This window comes from Pleurodeles waltl, chromosome 4_2 (genome assembly GCF_031143425.1).
Source record: "Pleurodeles waltl isolate 20211129_DDA chromosome 4_2, aPleWal1.hap1.20221129, whole genome shotgun sequence".
NCBI classification, from domain to species: domain Eukaryota; kingdom Metazoa; phylum Chordata; class Amphibia; order Caudata; family Salamandridae; genus Pleurodeles; species Pleurodeles waltl.
Window position 1 is genome coordinate 389,498,449 of NC_090443.1, and position 22,957 is coordinate 389,521,405.

Genomic DNA, 22,957 nt, shown 5'->3' on the forward strand with positions numbered 1-22,957 from the left:
TCCATCACACGCGTCCAAGTACTCCACAGCGTGGCTGGCAAGAAAGGGTATAAAAGAAGGAAATCTAATGACATGGCCTCCTTGTTCACCTGATCTGAACCCCATTGAGAACCTGTGGTCCATCATCAAATGTGAGATTTACAAGGAGGGAAAACAGTACACCTCTCTGAACAGTGTCTGGGAGGCTGTGGTTGCTGCGGCACGCAATGTTGATGGTGAACAGATCAAAACACTGACAGAATCCATGGATGGCAGGCTTTTGAGTGTCCTTGCAAAGAAAGGTGGCTATATTGGTCACTGATTTGTTTTTGTTTTGTTTTTGAATGTCAGAAATGTATATTTGTGAATGTTGAGATGTTATATTGGTTTCACTGGTAATAATAAATAATTGAAATGGGTATATATTTTTTTTTGTTAAGTTGCCTAATAATTATGCACAGTAATAGTCACCTGCACACACAGATATCCCCCTAACATAGCTAAAACTAAAAACAAACTAAAAACTACTTCCAAAAATATTCAGCTTTGATATTAATGAGTTTTTTGGGTTCATTGAGAACATGGTTGTTGTTCAATAATAAAATTAATCCTCAAAAATACAACTTGCCTAATAATTCTGCACTCCCTGTATATCTGATTATCTTGCAAGTGAATTTTTGTGGTTCTTAGTGCATGTTGTTGTAATCTATGTACCACTTAAAATGACATAAGGAGATATAAGAAAAAGGGTTCACATATGCAGAACTCCTCTAGGTGGTACATGGATGAAGTGTGAAGTCAAGTGTCAACTACTTCTGATACATTAAAAATGATAAAGAGGCGTCCTGACTGCTTGTGTGCATTACAAAAACAAAAATGAGTATAATCATTCAAATGCGAAAATAATGATTTTGGCTTGCATTTTAGTGTTGGGTAAATTGTGTGTTTACCACATATCAATAAATAACTGAGTAAAGACATGTTGCACTTGTTAACTGCATTTCAAAAATACTTGCACAAAGTGAATGAAATGTGCTGGGTGTAAATTTTGGTGAATTAATAGTATGCTCCTAATGAGCGTGTTACCTGCTGGCGATCTTTCACCAGGTTCAAAGTACAAAAAGCCCCACTTTCCCACCTCGCTGTGCAGTGGAGGGTTTAACGGTATGCAAGTCACATGCTTTTTAGGTTGAAGCCTACCACATGCTAACTACATCTTGGGGACATTCGGATAGCTTCCCTGGGAATGTATTTCACCCATTGCTTACTAATGGCTTTGTGGTTTGTAACTCACATTTGCCTGCTTTCTATTTGATGGCTTTATTTGTTTTAGGCTGTCCAGCTTGCATTTGTCCCTTTACTTGCCCAAACCCTATTTAATGTATTCTTTCACCAGTACTGAATTTCTGTAAACAGGCCTCTCTTTCTTATCATCTTGTAATGTTTGCTGTGCGTTCAAAGACAAGAGTCAGATATCAGGCTCTGTCTTCCAGGGAGCTTGGTGTTTACTTCTTTTTTTCCTCTGACTTCAAAGTGACAGGATTTATGCGACAATCATGCTGGCTCGTCAGGGTGTGCTGTACAATGTTATTTTCTTTCTAGCACAAAACAAAATTTAAATGTTTGTAAATTAACTGTGCAGATATTTCAGAATATGTAAAGCGTAAATGAAGCACATTTTGGTGATTCTGAAGTGTGGTGGAAACAAGTATTCTAATATGATCAAAACAAATCAATACACTAGGTGATGACATTACAACACACTGTTTGTGCGCTGTATACTTATAGCAGTAAAACTTTGTACCTGTGCAAACGTAATGATCATTTCAATTGCAGATGTGTTGTCTGTAATGGCAGTGTACTACTACACCATGCATACCTCACTTTACTACACTCCACCCCTGCTCTCCCTGCTCTGCTGCCCAGGCTATGCCCAGGCTTCTGGCCAGCACCAAGGTCTCCTGCACAGAAGCCTTGACAGGTGGCTGCCTCTCTCTGATCCCCCGCCCCGCGGTCCTCTTCCCGCTCATTTTATCCTGCTCCCCCACCTCCCCAGTGCACCTCCCAGGACCTATTTAATGGATGCCACAGCACAGCTCCAGCGAGTAGGTCCACCCCTGCTCTCCCTCTCTGCTGCCCAGGCTTTTGCAAGGCTTCTGCTCGGCTCTGCTTGGCCAGCGCCAAGGTCTCCTGCACAGGAGCCTTGACAGCTGGCTGCCCTTCTCTGGTCTCCCGCAACCCACACCCGGCGCTCCTGTTCATCTAATTTTCTCCCCCTCTCCCAACTCTCCCGCGGCCCTTCCTCCTCCCAGGACCTATTTAATGGAGGCCACATTGTGGGTGGGCAACAGATAAGTGCCACCGGTGCACCGAATACGCACCAAAGGCGAGGCTTCCTGTGTCTGGACCGTGCCCAGTGCCAAGAATCCTAGATCTCCAGACCCCCTCAGGTACTCTGCTGCCAATCTTCACACCCTAAACCCCAGATGCAACAACAACTGCTGCCTGGCACTGCCCCACAACACAGCGGGACCTTGCAGCTGTCACAACTGCCGCCTCACTGCCATGTCAGCTCCAAACACCCCCGTAGTACTCCTCTCTCCGCCATCAGCACCCACCAACACCAAAGCGGACCAGCTCAGCTGCATCCTTCTCAACGCCAGATCCCTCTGCAAGCACGCCACCAAAATCTGGGACACCATCTTCTCCCTCGCCCCGACGTAACATTCATCACGAAACCTGGCGCACCCCAGCTTCTACTCCGGACATTGCCACTGCAACACCCACCTGATACAAGAGGAATCACCGGGACCGCTCCAACAAACACAGAGGCGGCATCGCCATCATGTGTCACCGGACATAACCGCTCCATCCCGAATTGCCACAGCGAACCCTCCCACAGCTGGAGCTAGGTCACACTGCAACAATGGACTGATACCCTCAGCGCCACTCAGCCCAACTACACCTCCAACCTGGACCAAGCAGTACAGAACTTCAACGACTGGGTCAAAAACACCAACCTAGTCGCTCCCATCAAACCAGCCAAAAAACACAAACCAGCCAAACAAGCCAACTGTTACGCCCCGAAACTCAACAAGACAAAACACAAATGCAAACAACTTGGGAGAAGATGGCACCCCAGCAGCAGCGAAATCGACAGAGCCGCATTCAAATCCGCCCTCAACAAATACCACGACAGATCAGAACAACAAAGAGGGAGGCCCTGACCATCCGAATCAATACCAGGGCCAACTGAACCAAGGAACTCTTCACTACTGTCAGATAGTTCACCTGCTCCAAAGCCACCAAAAACACAATCCCTGCATCACAGAAGCTCTGTGACACACTCGCTGACCATTTCCATAACAAAATATCAACCATAAACAAGAACTTCCACCCCCAACCCTCCAGCACATCCAGCTTCTGAACAACCACCACTACCGACCATCCGATCAACGCCTGGAAACAACTCAGCGAAGACACAAGTGCCCTTATGAGTACCATCCACTCTGGAGCTCCCACCGAACCCTGCACTCACCATCTCTTCGTCCTCGGAAGAGACAAGATCAGGTGGCAACTTTTCACCATCATTAATGCTTCACTAACCACAGCCAACTTTTCCGACGTTTGAAAACACGCTGAGGTCAAGCCACTCCTCAAGAAACCTGTGGCAAACCCCAACGAACTACAACACTACCAGCCCATCTCCTTGCTACCGTCCCCCGCCAAAGTTTTGGAGAAGGACGTCAACCTCCAGTTCACTGAACACTTGGAGAGACACAACATACTAGACTCCTCCCAATCTGGTTTCAGAACCAACCACAGCACCGAGACATCGATGATCGCTGCTTCAGATGACATCTGCGCCATTCTCAACAGAGGAAAATCCGCTGCCCTCATCCCCCTCAGCTTATCTGCCACCTTTGACAGGGTTTCCCACCACACACTCATCCACCGCCTGTGCCAGATATGAATAACCAGCAAAGCACTCAGATGGATGGCATCCATCATCACAGGATGCACCAGAAAGTCTGCCTCCCCCCTTCAATCACATACCAAGCATAACATCTGCAATGTTCCCCAGGGCTCGTCCCTCTGCCCCACACTCCTCAGCATCTACATGACACCCCTCGCTGAACATCGTCAGATTCACAACATTAACATGATCTCCTAAGCTGACAATAACCAGCTCATCCTATCGTTTTCTGCCGACCCAACATCAACCAAGAAGAATTTCCACAATGGCATGAAGAGCAGCGCAGCATGGTTGAAGGACAACTGCCTAAAGCTGAACAAAGACAACACAGAGTTTCTCATCTTCAGCAAACACTCTCCCCTCTGAAACGATTCCTGGTGGCCGGCAGATGTCGGCCTCACCCCCACGCCGAAAGACCACACCAGCAACCTTAGCATCATCCTAGACAGCGAACTCTCCATGAGACGTCAGGTCAACTCTGTCGCCTCAGTGTGCTTCCACACGCTTTGCATGCTCAGAAATTTTTTCAAGTGGTTCCCCATCAACACAAGAAAGACAGTTACTCACACACTCATTACCAGCTGGCTCGACTTTGGCAATGCACTCTATCTATGCAGGCACCTCTGCCGAACTCATACAAAGGCTCCAAACAATATAGAATGCTGACGCCAGACTGGCCTTCAACCTGCCCAAGAGAGCCCACATCTCTCAGCACCTGAAAGAGCTCCACTTGCTTCCAGTTCAGAAGCGATATCACTTCAAGCTCCTCAACCACGCCTACAAAGCCGTCATTGATCAAAGACCCGCCTACCTGGCGCAGAACCTGCACTTCCACCACCCCAGCAGAAACCTCCGCTGCACACATTAGGCCCTCGCAGAGATCCCTCGCACTTGTTGCAGCCGCACCGGAGGACACTCCTTCTCCTTTCTTGCCGCCAAGGTCTGGAACGCCCTCCACCCCCTTATCGCCCCTTCGCTGACTGAATTTGTGAAAGGGATCAAAACCTGGCTTTTTGAATGAGACCTATTTCAGCGCCTCAGTACCCTCGAGGGTAACAAGTTGTGCTTTACAAAAACATGATTGATTGTCTATGCACCATTCCACACCACTGCACTCTACTTTGCATGACTCCACACTATGCCACTCCACACTATGTCACTGCACTTTACCCTGCACCACTCCACTCACTTAACTTGACTCAACTCTACTGCACTCTAGGCTAATGCACTCCACGCCACTACCCTGTACACCACTCTAAATCACTTCACGCTAAACTACTGTGCACCACCGCACTCTACATCATGCCACTGTACTCTACTCTATACCTCTGCACTCTACCCTGCATCACTCCACTTACTCTGCAGCACTCCACTCTATTCCATTTCACTCTACTCAACGCTACTGCACTCTACTCCACTCTGTGCAACTCAACTCTATGCCATTGCACTCTACATCACTGCAATCTACCCTGCACCACTCTACATCATTGCACTCTAGGCCAATGGACTCTACACCACTTTAATTAAAACCAGTGCACTATGCTAATCTACTCTGCACCACTGTACTTTATACCACTTCACTCTAGTCCACTCCACTATAATCCACTCTATGATGCTCATCTCCATTAAACTCTACTCCACTCTATGCCACGCCACAACACTTTATTCCACTCTATGCGACTTTATGACACTACTCCACTCTGCAACGCTCTACACAATTCTACATGACTCCACCCCACTCTATGCCACTCAACTCTATAATACTTGACTCTACAACATTCCGCTCCACTCTATGCAATTCCACTCTACGACAATCTACTTCAGTCTACATCACTCTACAACACTTTATGCAACACCCTCTACTCCACTCAATGTCTTTCCACTCTGACACTCTACTCCTGCCACAACACCCCACAACACCCTAAACCACTTCACTCCACTCAACTATAGACCACTCTATGCCACTTCACACCACTCTAAGCTACTCAGTGACTCGCTACGCCCATCCATAACACTCCACTGTACTCCACTACTTTACAACACTTCACTCTCCTTTATCCCACTAACTTTTAGCCATACTGAGCAGCAGTCATGCTGGTGTCCAACAAGGCTATAACATATTGGCAAAGCCAATAGCTCTTGCATAGGCAAGACCTGTTGGCATTGCCAATGCTTGTTCTAATGAAAAGATCATAAGATACCCCCTTCCTGGGCCACTCTTACAAAAAATAAGCTCCTGCCTGAAGACGAAGCCCACATTACAATGGACTGCAATGTCATGTAATTAGGCCCACTAGGATTATGCAGCATTTGAAAACCAAATTATGCAGCAAGAAAATGAAATATATGGTATTTAACTCACATTAAAACTGTCTGAACAAAGGTTGTACCTCATTAATACCAATTTAATGCCCGACTATATGAATCAGCAATCGAAAGGTGACCAGTTATCCTTTGCAAAGAGTCTGCCACTCGGTGACATCATATCTGTCATTTTTTAAGTAATTTCTGATCCACATAGGCTGGAAGCAAAATGTCCTGCTGTTGAAATCTATGGGGGTTATTCTAACTTTGGAGGAGGTGTTAATCCGTCCCAAAAGTGACGGAAAAGTGACGGATTTACCACCAGCCGTATTACGAGTCCATTATATCCTATGGAACTCGTAATACGGCTGGTGGTATATCCGTCACTCTACCATCACTTTTGGGACGGATTAACACTCCTCCAAAGTTAGAATAACCCCCTATATGTTATACAGGAAATACAGGCCTGCCAAACCTGTACAGGTTATTACCGAATGTCTCTCAACGCTGAGTAGACAAAGGCAGACACTAGAGAGTAGGGTGACCAGATTTTGAGGAGCAAAAACCGGGACAGGTCAGACATAAAAGGAGGACTAAAGGCTTTACTTTCACTTTTATATCTGACCGGTCCCGTTTTTTGTGTGTAGCTTTGTGAATATATATGTGTGTTTTATATATATATATATATATATATATATATATATATATATATATATATATATACGCTCACACTCTCACACATGCACAAGACTACATATATTAAATTAGCAATGGCCTGACCTCCCACCCTGCACCCCCAACCCACCTCCACCCACCTCTCTCTGCTCCCCACTCTGTCTCTCTGCTGGGAGCAGACAGGGGACTGTGTCGCCTGATAGTAACAGATAAGTTACTTTAATTATTTCATGCTTTACTTATGATTCCCTACATGATGTGACCTTCGTCACAAAAACTGGGACATTTATTTAATGATCTGACCTTTGCCCCAAAAACCGGGACATTTGTTTAAAATGAGGAGAAGCGGGACACCAGGACAGTCCTCTAAAAACCAGGACTGTGCGGGGAAATCCGGGACGTCTGATCACCCTACTGGTGAGTGCGTGAGAAAGGAAGGGAGCGTACCAACCACTCCAACCCTTCCCAAGGAACGCTACCACCCATTTGGTGGGGATGTTTCAAAAGCCAGTGATGGAGCACGAGAGGTGGCAACACTTGTGTTCATAGGCCCGAGATCTGCCTTTCGCTGAGGCCCCGTGTAAAGAGGGCTGATGCTGCGTGACACGCAAAGGCACCTTGTGAGTTGGCACGTCCGCAGATAGTGGATTTGTTACAAAGTGTGATAAATCCGTAAATATGCGGGAAGCTCAGCAGTCGCAGCATCACTCCATTTCTAAGGCCAGGCATATTAACTCTGCAAATGCCAGCAAGTGGCAGGTAAACGCCTTCAAGTCTCCGACCCACCGGGCTGAGCAGAACGGGCTACTCTCTCTAAAATATAGTGTAGGGGTGGCGAGGCCTGAAACCCGTGCTCACCTTTCGACCTGTGCCCCGGTATTGGTGGAGGAGACGGAGGAAAGCGCAGAGAAGTGAGAAGAGGAGGAGGTACGCTAAGAAGGCAAATGATCAGAGGTTGGAAGAGGGGTGAAGGATCAGAGGGTACAAGTGAGGGCACAGGAATGAAGACAGATGAGTGACGAAATTGTGAGTAGGGAGTGGTGGTCAGAAAGTGAGATGAAAGGAAAAGGAGAGACTGATGGGAAAGTGTGAGAGGAAGGAGAAGGTAAGATGGGTAAAATATGGGGTGAATAAACGGGAGGATGAGAGCAGTCAAGAAGGATGGAATGAATAGTGAGTGATAAGAGGTGTGAAAGTCCAACAGCCGGCCTCAATGTTTCATAAGTATGGGGCAAAGGAGAAACCCCAAGGGTGTAGTGAGCCTGTTCGTGCCCCTGTATGATAAGGTTAGCGTCCTGCATCTAGCAGCAAACCATTGCACAAGCTGCCTGTTCTGGCTGCCACTGATGGCAGAGGATAGCAAGGGTGGGGAAGTCACTCAGCCTGATGCAAGCTCCGGCTGCGCTCGAGGTCCTCCTAGACACACGAGCCCAAAGCGAGCTGAGCTTCAATGTGGCTTCTGTGTGCCACCAACACTCTAAACTCATTCGCTAAACATTATTGGTAAAGCACTAACCTTTGAAGTAAAACGGGCATGAGAGTGATATACTGGCTAAACTGTAGAATGGGGAGGGGCGTGTCCAAGATGGCGACCGGGTCGGACGCATAATCCGCAGCTCCGACCCGGCCTATAACAAGGATCCTGACAAAAGACGCTTTGACCCGCTGCGGGGGTGAGAATCATCCTCCCCCAGCAGCGGAACCAACGTGACGGTGGCGGCGGCGGGCGGAGAGCCGAGGGAGCTGCTCGGGGCGCCTGGCTTGCGCCCGATCTGAGGGACGCTCGGGGTGCCATCTTCCGCTGCACGTTCGCACTGGGAGACGCCCGAGCGCTACGGGCGCTGAAGAACTGTGGCGGCCGGAGCCGCGATTGTGCAGAACGGCTGAGCTCCCTATGGGCGGTGAGTGGAGGACTATCCCCTTTAGGAACTGTGCCTTGAGGACCCCGCCCCAGCGTGGCTACGGTCGTGGGGCGCCGGGCGTGCCGAGCTGAGTGCTCTGAGGGACGCCTATGCCCCTTCGGAGTTCACGTGGACTCTTAGTTGGCCTAGTCAATACCTGAAAGGCCACCAGATACAGGGGAATACGTATATTGGTGGGGCCAAAACAACGTGATACAGTCACAGTGGGTTGCGCCCACACGGGAATACATCGGATCACCATGATGGGAGCAAGCAAGGAGTAGAAGTGCCTAGTCTCAGGGTACATGAAAAACTGATGCCACATCAACACAAAAACTAACAGGAACGCAGGAGTAAATAAACCATAGAAGCAACTGACCTAGGAGGCGCCCACTGGCGTGCGCGCAGCGGGAAAACGGGAGGCCGCCTGACACCTTCAGGCACTGTGTCGCAGTTAGACCTCTATACACCATATGGGACGTGCCGCTGGCGTCGTAGCACTTTGCCAATGTGATACAATTAGACAACACAACACTGAATTTAGAGAGCAGCAATAAAACTGAGCGGGAACCACCTGATGGGAAAACCAAAGACTCCGCGTGTGCCCCCAGGAACCATGGACCCTACTAAACCGCCTCCAACATCCGGGGCTACAGACACATGCCAAACCCTTCAGAAAATGGAAGCGACCCTACAAACGCACTCAACACAGTTCGAAAAGGTGCTGCAAGCCATACTTGATACTAAAACAACACTGGAAGCGAAGATTGGCTCAATCACAGAGGATGTTAACCTGCTTCGCGCAGACCAACAGGCACTGGCAGAAAAGGTCGCTGAGCTAGAAAAAGACACGTCACACCTCACACCATCTATGATTGGGGTTAAATCCAGACTAAGTGCTATAACAGCTGAAGTTGAGACACTTAAACGCAGAGCTGAAGAATCCGAAGGCAGATTGCGCCGAAATAACATCCGGTTCGTGGGATTTCCGGAACGCGCCGAAGGCCCAAATACAGAACTTTTTATCGAACAATGGCTGATTGAATCGGTGCTGAAAAACAACGTTCCAAAGTTCTTCTCAATAGAACGCGCTCACAGGGTCCCGGGCAGACCCCCTCCACCGGGTGCTTATCCACGTCCCCTCATAGCAAAACTACTGAACTACCGTGATAGAGACCTTATACTACAACTATTCCGAAAAATAGGCCCAATATACTATGAGAACACGCAAATAACCGCCTATCCGGATTTCACAGTAGAGGTACAAAAAAAACTAAACTCATTCTACCGGATCAAAGAGCATCTAAGATAACACAATATTAAATACTCCTTGTTGTTCCCCGCTAAACTCCATATACAAGACAACACCCGCACTTTATTTTTCACTACTCCTGAAGACGCATGGACATGGCTCCATGCAAAAGGCCTAGCTGACCCACTACCATCTAAGGACAAAAGCCCTCCCCCGAGGAATAAACGTAGGCCTCGCAGCAAACAAGACAATAAACCTTCCCCTGAACAATCGCGAGTTGAACGATCGCTACTACTACAGTCTACGATGCGTTTTGCCAATGTGTCACCGACTTCTCTTTCTGGGCAATCAGAAGTAGATCCTGACCTAGAATTAAACTCCGACTCAACGGACACTACCCGAGGCCCTAACCTCACTCCAAGAACAGCAGATGACATCTGTTAAATCTTCAACCCTGAACAATGGAGGTCACCCCATCCGTAGTTCCTACCTGGATGGTTCCGTCGTTAGCAAACGCATAAACACTTTCCTTACTTTGTGGGCTCGGCTCGTTGCTGCTCCTGTTTTGCATGGACACCAACATACGTAAAATAGGCCGGGTCTAAGACACTCAACCACCCGCAGCCATGGAACACCCTCCGCTCCATATGGACCGTTACCCCAAGATGACAAGTTTTGTTCCCCCCTTGTTTTTATTACAACTGTCATTGTTGCTAAACATAGCAGATCTTATAGCTGTAGTTAATTGGAACGTTTTATTGTTATATGTATTGACATGTATTATTTGTAGAGCGCCACACTACAATGTAAACTTTAAAGGCAGGTCTCACACCTCAGTAGCCAAGAGGCTAGATAATATGTATAGGTCTCAAATAACAAAGAAAATCGGGCTTGCGCAACCACAGGCGGTACCTCCCCACCTTATTTCACTTAGATCCCATGGCACTACAAAATAAGCGCTATACAGCAAGTTATAAAATTCTCACATGGAATGTAAAGGGCATGGCATCCATGGGCAAAAGACATCGGATTTATACATACCTAAGGAGGCATCAGATTCAAATAGCCATGTTGCAAGAGACACATTCAGACGAATCCTCGTTGGCATATACCAAAACAAAATGGAAAGGCCAATTATATGGGACCACCTTCTCGACATACGCAAGAGGAGTGGCAATCTGGATAGCCCCTGGGGTCCCGTATTCTATGTCCCGCAAACAATGCGACCCTAACGGGCGGTACGTAGTACTGGAGGGTACATTAGACGGAAGCCCCTTAGCCCTGATAACATTATATACCCCAAATACAAACCAGAGGGACTTCCTAAAGACATTGGGCAGCAGCATGCTCAGCGACCCAGCAACAGATGCTATATAGGGAGGCGACTTTAACTGTGTTCTAGATATCTTGAAAGATCGCTCTGTTCCTCCGCTGGATCGCGCCCCGGCTAAACGAGCATCGCTAGACCTCGTGGACTGGGCTTCTAATAACGGGCTTAGCGAAATTTGGAGAACTTCCCATCCCACACTAGGTGAGTACTCGTTCTACTCACCAGTGCATAAACTCTACACTAGGCTAGTTATGTTCTTCGCTACACCTAACATAATCCCAAAGGTAACTTTGTCTGGCTACCTAGCCCGTATTATATCAGATCATAACCCACACTTCTCCATATTGCTATGGGGATACATACATGCCAGCATTCCAACATGGCGCCTGCAACCAGATGCCCTGACTGACCCCCCCTTTAACACTGAATTGGCCACATGCCTTTCGAACTACTTCTCTCTAAATAAAAATACAACATCAACCCGAGCCACCGAGTGGGATGCACATAAAGTGGTAATTAGAGGACACTGTCTGGCAGCGTCGGTGGGCATTAAGAAAATGCTGACTTTAGAGCTACTAAAATTGGAAGCCAAAATACAAAAGGCGGAGACCGAAGTCTCAACAAATAAAGCCCCAAAAGAAACGCTCATATCATTGAAAGCAAAATACAGAGAAACAGATGACAGTCTTAGCAGGCACAATTATAGACACTTTAAAACGAGACAACATGCCGAGGGGGATAGATCGGGCAAACTGCTGGCGTGGTTAGTGCGGCAATCCCCGCAATCATCGCCGATAGGAGCTATCAAATTGCAAACAGGGATGGTGGTTAACACTCAAACGGACATCAACAAAGCCTTCTATACGTACTATCACATGTTGTACCAATCCTCTATCCCCCCTACAGAACAACAATTGACCGAATTTCTAGTCCAGATTCCCCAAAATTCGAACGCCGTCAACAACGCTGATATCCTAGATGGCCCCATTACTATTGAGGAGCTCAGCTTGGCCCTCTTTCAGATGGCACGCGGCAAGTCTCCTGGCACTGACGGTCTACCACCAGAATATTACATCTTGCAAAGTAATCATTTGTTACAGCCACTGTTGGAGGTGTTTAACGAAGCACGCAATAGAAAACAATTGCCAGATTCTATGAGGGAAGCACTAATAGTGGTCCTGCCCAAGCCGGGACGTGATCCACTGGACGTCAGATCATATAGACCACTCTCGCTACTGAACACTGATTGCAAACTTCTAGGGAAAATCCTAGCAAAGCTCCTTTTTTAATGATCATATATGAAAACACTTTGAAATACACGAGTTCAGGGTGTGCGCTGTATGGAAACGTCTTGTGTGTGAGTTGATATATTATAACGTTGCTCTAGCTAAGAATCTAGGCACATATTATATAATGCACACATGACAAGCGACTTGCCCTTTAGCTCACCAAAGGTATCGTTGTTCAGGCAAGGGAGGGTGCAGGAAATGTTAAAAAATGATCACTTTTAATACATAAAGAAATGATGTTCACAAAGTTTTTAAAAACTTCACAAAGTTTAAAGCAAAAAAAAACAACAAAAAAAACTTTCAATGTCTCTTAAACCCGCTCAGCACCCCTAGATTTAAACTGCGCGGGCTCTACTTAAAGGTCTAGTTCCAAACTGTGAGGCTAACATAGTCTAATGCATCCATTCGACAAAAGAGCCTCATGAAAACCTACAAACGGCAGAGCGGGCCTTCTGTCGCCCCATCAGAAACACACTGCTGGTAAATCTATTCTAGCCTAAGGACATTTTGCTTTGTTCTTTAAATTTGATCTTTTAAGTGATGAAAGACATCATTTGCACTTGGTCAGAAGTCATCTCCATCTATGAACACAGGCTCTGGAACAACATCTCCCAGTACATCAAGACGCTCCCTACCCTCTTTCATACAGCAAAGAGCAAAATACACACATCCTTAAAGAATACTACACCATAAGGCAATAAATAGTAAAACCCTCTCCATGAACCTAACATCCCTCACACTCAATCTCTGAATATATCTAAACCTTCATCACCATACAGTGCTCTGCTGGTTCTTGGCCAAATTTGCACTATATAAATGCCACTAATAAAGAAAATATTGTGTCAAGCCCGGGCAGATTTCCGATACGTTTAGACTGTTATTTCTAGCTATCTAGGCGGGATTGGGTATACACCTGTCCAGGGAGATTTGACCAGGGCTTCCATCCCAGCAGAAAGGATATGTTACATTCTTTTGGTTAGAGGATGTGCTTTACAGTGTAGAAAGCACTTCCATCGAACACTCAAACCCTGAACCCTCCCTGAGATATCTGTGCTCTTACAAGGGCCGGGAGAATGTACTTTGCAGACGGTTCGCATAGGAATATTCCAGGCAGTCCTAGACTAGTTTAAGTCTGTTTGAATGGAGACGTGGTCCTGCCCTAACTTCCCTCCTTGCCACTCAGAAAACCTGCTGTAAACTCCTATGCACGTTTAGACTGCTTGAATTGGCTGATTCATTCTCGTTCTGACAACTGCACTTAAGCTGTCACCCAGCACACTTACCTGGTACGCAATGTTGTGGATGGTGATGTGGTGGAGCGCAGCAGTGTCGCTTCTGAATAAGGCATGGAGGTAGGCCCGCGTGTGCCTGCAACAATCGGCAAACAAATGTATCAAAACTAGAAATAGGAATAGAGTAAGAATGGCGATAAGAAATATCTCACCAAAAGTTAAGGCAATAAGATGGCCCTGCGCAAGCTGCCACAACAAAAAACAGCTGCCAAATCTGGCCTATAGCTTTAGAACATAGTAAAAGAACTTGTCAGGAGCAAATATTAACCAAAGAGTACTAATTTGTATTTCTTTTTATTACGAATATGAATCTCAATCATATCAAATTGGGTTTATAGTGTCGTTCCAAAGACCACAAAATATCATCATGAACTCATTACGATGTATTGCAACAAATAATATAAGATTTGCAGAAAATCCCAAAGCGCGGCCTCAGCCTTTGTGGCCCTCAAGCAGCTGGCCGGCCTTCAGCCAACACGCATTTCGCTACAATCTACGCCACTTCTTCAGAGCTCCTAATAAGGGTAGGTAGATGAATAACTATACATCACAAATTTCTTTATTAGAGCATCAAATATTTTGAAAAGCAATTCAAGGAGAACTAAGGTGTAAATTTCTTTATAAGTGCTACAGTGCGTGTGTTCTTACTATTTTTATATACTGGCATACACATTCATTTCAGGCTTCTTTCATGTAGTTGGCCACCTAGATAGGTCCCTATAATGTCCTCCTAATATAATAGTAAACTATTCAAGTACAGTATTAGTGAAGCAGCCCACCATCGTACTTGATTTTAGCACTTATATCTAGTAATAATAATAACAACCATTCTGTCGCGTGTCCGTTTGTATCCAAAGAGACAAAAATATATTAGTACTCTTTGGTTAATGTATGCGCCTCCAAGTTCTTTTACCATGTTCTACAGAAATATTTCGTGTTTGGCTTTTAAAGTGGCACAGCCAGTCGTGGTTTCAAACCAACATTATTGAAGAAATACGCCTTACAAATGAACTATTTTTCATAATTCATGGAAACCTTGCCAATTTGTAAATTATTTATAAATGGTTCCACAGTCTTACGTTCTACTCGCCAATTAATTAGGTAACTTCTTTCAATAATCATTAAAATTGAATATGAGCATTTCCTTCATAAAGTGTCAACAAAGCACATTCATTACATGCACATAGAACGGTCTTCTATAAGCTCCAAATTGCAAAGAGGATTTGATTTTAACCCCTCCAATACGCGTTCCAGGAGCCAAATCTGTGCCAGACATGTCAGCCAGTGCATCAACGGGTGTACTGGAATATTCAATTTAGGGCTTTCAACAAACATTCTCCTTGGTGGAAAAAGCAACTTTTCATATCAAACTACACTATGTAATAGCTCAAAAGCATATATATTACGGGTAAGATAGGTTCCGGTCCAGTAATGCAAGTGTAAGATTCTGTTGAGATTTACAAAGAACTCTACCTGCGTACTCGTTGTTTTCAACCACAACCAGATTTAGTGAATGACTAGACTTCTCCTTCCCCAATTGTCTCAAGCCCCCGATGACAAGTTTCTCGGACTCTTCAGTGACACTGGCAACAGAAATTAACAGCCCCACAGGAATTCGGAGATTTGTGTTAACACAACAGACCCCCTAAATAAAGGATGCCTGTTGCAGGTAGCAAACAATATTACAGGAGAAAACTACATGGAAGAACTGGACCTGGATTTACTGATTCCCCTGGTACTTCTTCAGTTCTCATAATTATAGGGCTCAAGTCAGGAACTTCAAACAAACACAAATGTCGGACGGAATGCGGAACCAATCAAACATTCACCCTCAGTCACAGATCTGGGTTTAATCAATCAATTATCCTGCTCACCATGCCACCCCAGTTTGGACCCAGCCATATGCAAATCAGTCTTGACCCTGTTCCCCATGGGAACAGTCCAGCCCAAACTACCAGGCCAAGTCCTCCCTGGACCGGAAACAAGCATCCTGGGACCGGTTTCTGGGTATGTATCAACCGGTAATACGGTAATACGGTAATACGGGTTGGCTACTTTTACTGCACAAACATCAGTCGTTTCAAAGGTCAGTTTCACAGGGATGACGTCATGCAGATAATCATTTTCCACTGTTTACGGAAACTGCATAATTCCAGTGAATGATATATTTCACTCCAGTGGGAGGACAGGTTTGGTGTGATTTTCTTCTTACCAGCTACTGGTCTTGAAGTGACGAGCATTTACACAAAAAACATTAAACAATGGTGACTAGTTCACTCATTATTACCCTTTACAGTCTAGTGTGCTGTCAACATTATTTACCTTTTGCACGTCGGGCAGCTGCAGTTCCTGTCGATGGGCTGGAAGTCCTTGGCGTACTGCTTGTGCTTTAGCTGCAGAGCGCCCCATGGGACCAAAGCAGAGCCGAACCGCTGTAGAGACACAGAGCAGTGGATTAAACGCAAAAACAGATCAGAACCAGATGTTGAACATGGCTCACAATGCAACATGCAATCTCATCCACGCGCCGGTCCAGGACGCACATCCAGCTGAACAGTAATGGGAAAACGAACATGCAGTTTAGAAACTGGAAGAGAAACACATGGTAAACATCTGCACCGCTAAATTCATTTCTGTGAAACGGACACGGGGATTGAGGATCATATAATGCAACGGAGGGGACAGGGAGAGCCACTACGAAATGTAGTGTGTTCTTATGTTCACCCACCCTTTCCACTCTCTTCCTTTTACCATCTTCTGTGGGATCCCAGGGCATTTAATATTCTCCCCCATGCTTTTTAACAAACATATCCATCCTTTGATCTTCCTTCGCCAGTCCTCTGTTTGTAGGGCTATTTCCTACGCCAAAGACACAGATTATCACCAGTCTCAACTCCTCTGTTCTCTCCAACTGCTGAAATATGAACCTTCAAGACTGGATGTCATGTAACTATTTGACGCTTAATGCTAGACTAGTCTCAAATCTTCTGCCCCCTCTTCTGCTGGACTATACGCCTCCGAGACCAGATGTCCTGCACCTATTTGAAGCCTGCTAGTAAATCAGAGATATTACTGTGTAGGAACCACACAGAGCGGTGGATCTTCACCCAGTGGAAGACTCCCCTCCGTATACGGCCTCTTAAGTGAAATCTTTGGGAGTTTTGTTTGGAAAGAGCCTTTCACTTCGTTTGCCGGTGCAAGTGTTCGCAGCCTGTATTCTACAAATGGGTCTGCCATATGTACGCCCTCGAAATTCAAAATAATTTAAAATTTGGGAGTTTGCGGGTCCTGTAAGCTCAGCAAATGGCCTCCAGTCAAACAACATATCATTTTCAAAACCCTCTGCATTAGGCGTAAGTTTTTTTTTTTTTCTTTTTCTTTTTTTTTTCTAAATCAGACACAGAACTTTCTATTGTCTCTGTGTTTCCCCCATAACAATCCGGCTAAATCTCTATGTTCCAGAAGTCAAATGCTTTTCTCTTTGCCAAGTCGTTCCTTTGTGGGAGACACCTCCTTCCATTAACTTGGTCCAGCCTCTTGAATAACGTGCTTCTCATTTAAAAAGCATTTCTTCTAAACTATCTTTTAGGTAAGATTTAACACCATTTCCTTTCTGTTAGTCTTTGCACCAGTGTTCTTCAACTACACAATTAGTTCATTTAGCGCCAAGAGGCCTGTATTAATGAATGTGCGCTTCATATGTTCTCAATCTAATTTAATCTTATCTTCATTTTCAGAATTCAGTGATGTTACCTTAGTTTCAGCTTGAGGGCCTACAATAGATGGCTGAGCCTGTCAGTGGCATCAAGAGAGGCTCATTGGATACATCTAATCCAGACCAACATGGCTGCCATCAGGAGCCTCCACAGCTCTAGCAACAGACATTACAGCATCTCCCTCAGTGCAGTAGGAACCACTGCAACATGGCCACATTGAGAGGTCATCTAGTGGCGTGGTTGGAATATAGAGCAGAGAGGTCTTTGACAGATGAATGCCGGTCTGATAAAGGTGGGCTGTATTGGCTCAGTATGAAATCAGTGGAAAATGAAACATTTTTGGTCACACCGGACAAATACCATCCATTAGAGCTTGTTAAGTGTTACAAACAAATTTATACAGGCTCATAGTAACTCACCCAAAGGATTTTAGGAAAGGATACGTACACCAAATGGCACTTTTTATTTAAAAGACATTTTATAGTGTGCTGTTAAAGTGTTCTTCTACAGATCATTGGGAAAATAGTGATAAAGGAGGTATTTTAAAGCACAGCGGGTTAGCTTTAAAGACAATTTTACAGGGAGGTTTGGTTCGGTGTCAATTCCACAAGAAATTATGAGACAACGTTTTTGGAAATAGCGCACTTTAAAGCATATTTGTTGGAATTGCTCAGGCATTCAAGATTTTTGCAAAATGGTGATAAGCTATATCAGGGCTTTCCAATCTCTTCTGCAATGGGAGCTACTTATGTTCAATGAAAATCATCTGGAGCTACTAATAATATTAGTGTTGTTCGAGGGACCACATCATACAAGATTACATCAGCGGTACACCCCATATACAATTATCAGCAGTGATCACTTTAGTGTCTTAAGGCTGGGATGGCACCACTAATGAAAAAAAGAAAAATAAGGCCTTATCAATTTGGAATCCCTCTAGATGGGTAATACATAACAGCCATGGCTGCAGCGTTCCTAAATCCAAGGTAAGTGCCCCCATCCCCAAAACATATCACTCAAATATCACCTTTAAGTGTAAAATAACTCAACGTGTACTGGTAAAGTGAACGTTAACCATGAACAGTACCTTGGTGTTGCAATAACACGATTATTACCCAACTAAATAGTTGGAATGGTTGAATTGGAAATTCAACCATTGTTCTCCAAACATCAGATGATGAGTTCTAAAACCACACACATTTATGTTTTGAATACCCACTTGTTTAGGTCTACACATTAATTAAACGAAACGGAAGCTTATCATTTAGCAGGCTGGGCTGCACACAGGGGAGATACTTACATGTAGCTAGAGAGCTACCAGCTGCTAACGATGTACTCATTGGAGAAGCCTGGATTAGATACAAAAAGTTACTCAAATTGCCCTAGACACCTCAACATCAGTACTGATGCTGGGTTATGAAGCACACATTCCATTATCATGTTGATGGCTCACAGATTTACTTTCACATTCAGTGTTTAGCCGAAACTAATGTCATGGAGACATGGCCATCTTCTAAGGACACAAGACTGGCTATAAGACACTTACTTACGGAATGACAATGCTGAGATATATTTGACTTTACAGCCTGTATCGGACGTCCACTTCACATTTAGGTTCTCCAAAGAACTCACTTTTGCACCATAATCCATCATTCACATTACTATATAAAATGTGTTCTTCAGTGTGTTTTAAAACCTGCAGGATCATAGGACCTACACTTCTAAGCAAATGTTTTCTTAGTATTTTACTGGATTTTTTATATTGTGAGCACTCGATATTTGTTTACAGATGCGGTTTCTGTACTACTTTTTAACAACAGATATGGCTGTTGTGCAGGTCTGAGGACATTGTCTATTTGGATTTTGTATAACTGGAACACCAGTCAAAACTTTGAATGGTTAAAACATCTTTGAAAGAGGTGGGTAGTTCTCTCCCCACAGATGTTTGCAAAACATCAGTAGCAAATTGGATAGATTACCTCACACTGAAAAAGTAAAATTGTTTGAAAATTGATAGGAATTGTGTTGTGAGCTGCCAAGCATCAGAATATCATGTTTCTCAATTAAGGTCATTGTAGGCCATCTAATGTTCATAATAGATAGGGATGCTCTAAATATTTTACTGTCTTTTCCAGAAATCTCTACATAAATATATAAATGAAATGTTCCATCTTTGGCATGGAACCTGCTAATCTACAGAGCAATGCAGTAAACACTACTGTTGAAGGAAAGATGTTCACTCACTTCCATACTTCAAGATTTTGTACAGTGAGTATGGTGACAGTGGGGCATGGCCTGATGCCAATGGAATAGGTCTGGGGAATCGGCGTTCCCAACCAACCGCCCCCATCCAGTGGTATCCTGATAATGACTAGGGGTGGGGGGGGCTTTCCCTCCTAGCACCTGCAGGGCGTCTTTTTGCGACCCCCACTGTGCCTGATGCTGACAGTGCTGCCTGGGTCCTAGCACACCGGTGAGTAGTGTGAAAGAGTGCGAGGCCAAGAGTACAGTAGCCCCGGTGCTGGACGGTCGGCCCGCAAGCTTCCTCAGCGGAGGTGCAGTGAGCCAGGGATAATAGATGGTGAGGATGCGCGGTGGCTCTCAATGGGGGTAAAACATTCTGGCCCAGTTCAGCGGGACATACCTGGGGCCCTGACGGTCCATCAGGGGCGGCTCGGGTCCTCCATTAGGGCGGAAGAGCGTTGCTACCCTGCCAGCAGCGGCAGCTGCAAAGTTTTTCCCCAAAAAATATAATAAACTGTGTTTATTATTGGTTTTTGGGAAAAGGAGCAGGCCACCGGGGTGACGAGCAATGAAGGGGGTGTGCTCAGCACTCCCCTCTCAGAGCGCATGTGTGTTTGGCAGGCTGCCAGGCTGGAGAGAGCCTGCACAAGCTCCCATTCTACCTAAGCAGAATCATAATTGGCGCAGGGCAGGCAGGGAGCCTGTGCCTGCAGAGGAGAGGGAGGAGCAGATGGAGTGGCGGCGTTAAGTGTTTTTTTGTTGTTTTTTTAAATTTAATCCTCCCCCCTCCCTTCTTCCTCCCGCGCACTGTGCCGTCCCGCCCCTTCTGCTTTGCACGAGCCATGACTGCGGTCTAGCTGAAGGCATCGAGAAGTGGCCTGCAGCTGCAGGACTGCTGCGAGCTTGAGGGCTGCGGTGCGGACCCGGTCCTGGAGGCTCCTCTGTTACTGGGACCTGTTGAGGGTAAACAGTGTGAAAAAACACCTTGCCAAGCCCAGCATTGCCGCCTGGCCACGTGCGGATACATACTACCTATTACAGCCTGTTGCGGAGCCCCCTGCTTGGTTGGGGGTGCTGTTTGTCTTCTGAATTAGGCTCCTGTGTGCCCCGGCCCTGGCGATTGATAATTCTGGGGATCCTCCCCCCCACATCCCCCCCAAACCTCCCATGCCCTCGCCTGACAGGGACCACCATAGGTAAATGGTCAAAGAGGAAGGGAGTGGATCCTCAATTCCAAACCACACAGGAGGCCATTGATGTGGAAGAAGGTGATAATATCGAGCCTGCCGCTGCTGAAGCCACAGGAGGGTTAACCCTGGATGCCGTCCTGCAGGGGATCACAGACATGCAGGAGGCCCTGGAGATGAAGATGGACACGATACTAGCAGATATGGGGATTCTTAGGAACAATCACCAGCGCCTGGCAGAGCGAGTAACGATCACAGAACGTACACTGACTGATTTGTACCCTGAAGTAAAGTCCTTGAGATGGTGACTTGAACCCATGGAGGCTAGAGTTAAGGCTCTGGAATGTAGGGTCAAGGATGCTTAAAATACGGCCTGGAGGAACAATATCCATGTGACAGGTTTGCCGGAATGAACTAAAGGGTTGAGCATGCTGGACTTTTTGGAGACATGGCGGGCTGAAAGACAAGGTGGTCCCCGAGGGCCTCTCCCCCTTCTTTAACCTGAAAGAGGGCACACCGAGTCTCTGAGTGTCCCGCACCACTATGGTGGCCAAGTTACTTCACAATTAAGACCATGATCATAATCTCCTCCAGGCTAGATTGAGGAGGGACCAGATAGCAGACAAACATAGGGTCATGACCTTACCAGATCTTACAAGGGAGGTCCAGAAAGAGATGGCCATGTTTTTGGAGGCTAAGAAACACCTCCGTCTGTTGGGGTGCCATATGCTATGCTCTTCCCTGCCAAGCTGCGGGTGGGGACTAAGGACGGAGTGCTGTTTTTTTTTACTACATCACAGGAAGTATGGGAATGGATTGATCAATGCCCACCCACAAGCGGTACCCTGGTGCCTCCAGATGCAGACTTTCTCGGACAACGTTGAGACGACGATGCCAGAGCATTAGCAAGGTGGTCCCCTCTAGATCTGAAGCCCATCATGACCAACTGAGAGTGGTGGAAGTGTTGGCGACCATAAGCTAGGAGGGTGCAAGCCGCCTGTCGATGGTGGAACGTGACGGCACTATAGATACGAACTCTACTCAAGCATCGGTCTCCACGTTGGCTCCAACACTGTTCTACCCCAGATGACTCCCAGTGCTATTGATGATCTTATTTGACTGGTATTGTCTCCAGTTACGCTGAGGGGCTGCTAAGTAAGGGAGTATGTTGTGAGAATATTCAGCAAGAATATTCATCATAGCCGCAGTGGGGGCTGCTCCTTTTCCTACATCACCGCCCAGACCTGGAATGACCTGCCCCCCGCACCCCTGAACAGAACTCTCCCTGGCAGACTTCAGAAAGAAAATCAAGACCTGGCTGTTCGACGGAGACTTGGCACCCTCAGCGCCTATATACTACTAAGGGTGACAGTGCTGCGTTTTACAAATGTTGATTGACTGACTGATTGATCGAGTGTTTATCTGGCACCCTGTGTATGATCTGAGACCCCTCAGCCCTGAGAGTATGCTGTCTAGGTTTGGCTGGGTAGTATGTTGGAAGGCTGGGAGGCACCCCTGATGGATCAAGCCCCCTACTGTTGTTGCACGTGTGTTGCTGGCTCGTGTGGTTGATGTTGTGTTGTTAGTTTGGAAGGGGGATGCTACCTTCTTTTCTTGGAGATGGGGAGTTGGGTTTGTTTCTCAGGGGCGAGCCCTGCCCTTGGCTGAGTTTCATCCTTTCTGTGGCCCTGGGAGTGTGAGACCAGAAGAAGGAACAACCCTGACATCTGGCTGATATGCTATCTGTTGTTTGCTTACCTATGCCTGTCTCTTTGAAGTATAAGTTCCTGTCCTGGAATGTCCGGGGCTGAA

At 46.1% G+C, this 22,957-nt stretch overlaps 1 protein-coding gene across 2 annotated transcripts in view; it reads right to left on the reverse strand.

Annotated features, from left to right (window-relative positions):
- QTRT1 (queuine tRNA-ribosyltransferase catalytic subunit 1) overlaps positions 1-22,957 on the reverse strand; it is a 150,169-nt gene that overhangs the window by 57,260 nt on the left and 69,952 nt on the right. For both annotated transcript variants that reach the window (XM_069231535.1, XM_069231536.1), the window contains exons 8-9: positions 16,321-16,430; positions 13,990-14,074 (exon numbers count right to left, since the gene is read on the reverse strand). In XM_069231535.1, coding sequence (XP_069087636.1) covers positions 13,990-14,074; positions 16,321-16,430 — 195 coding nt within the window. The remainder of the gene's footprint in view (positions 1-13,989; positions 14,075-16,320; positions 16,431-22,957) is intronic.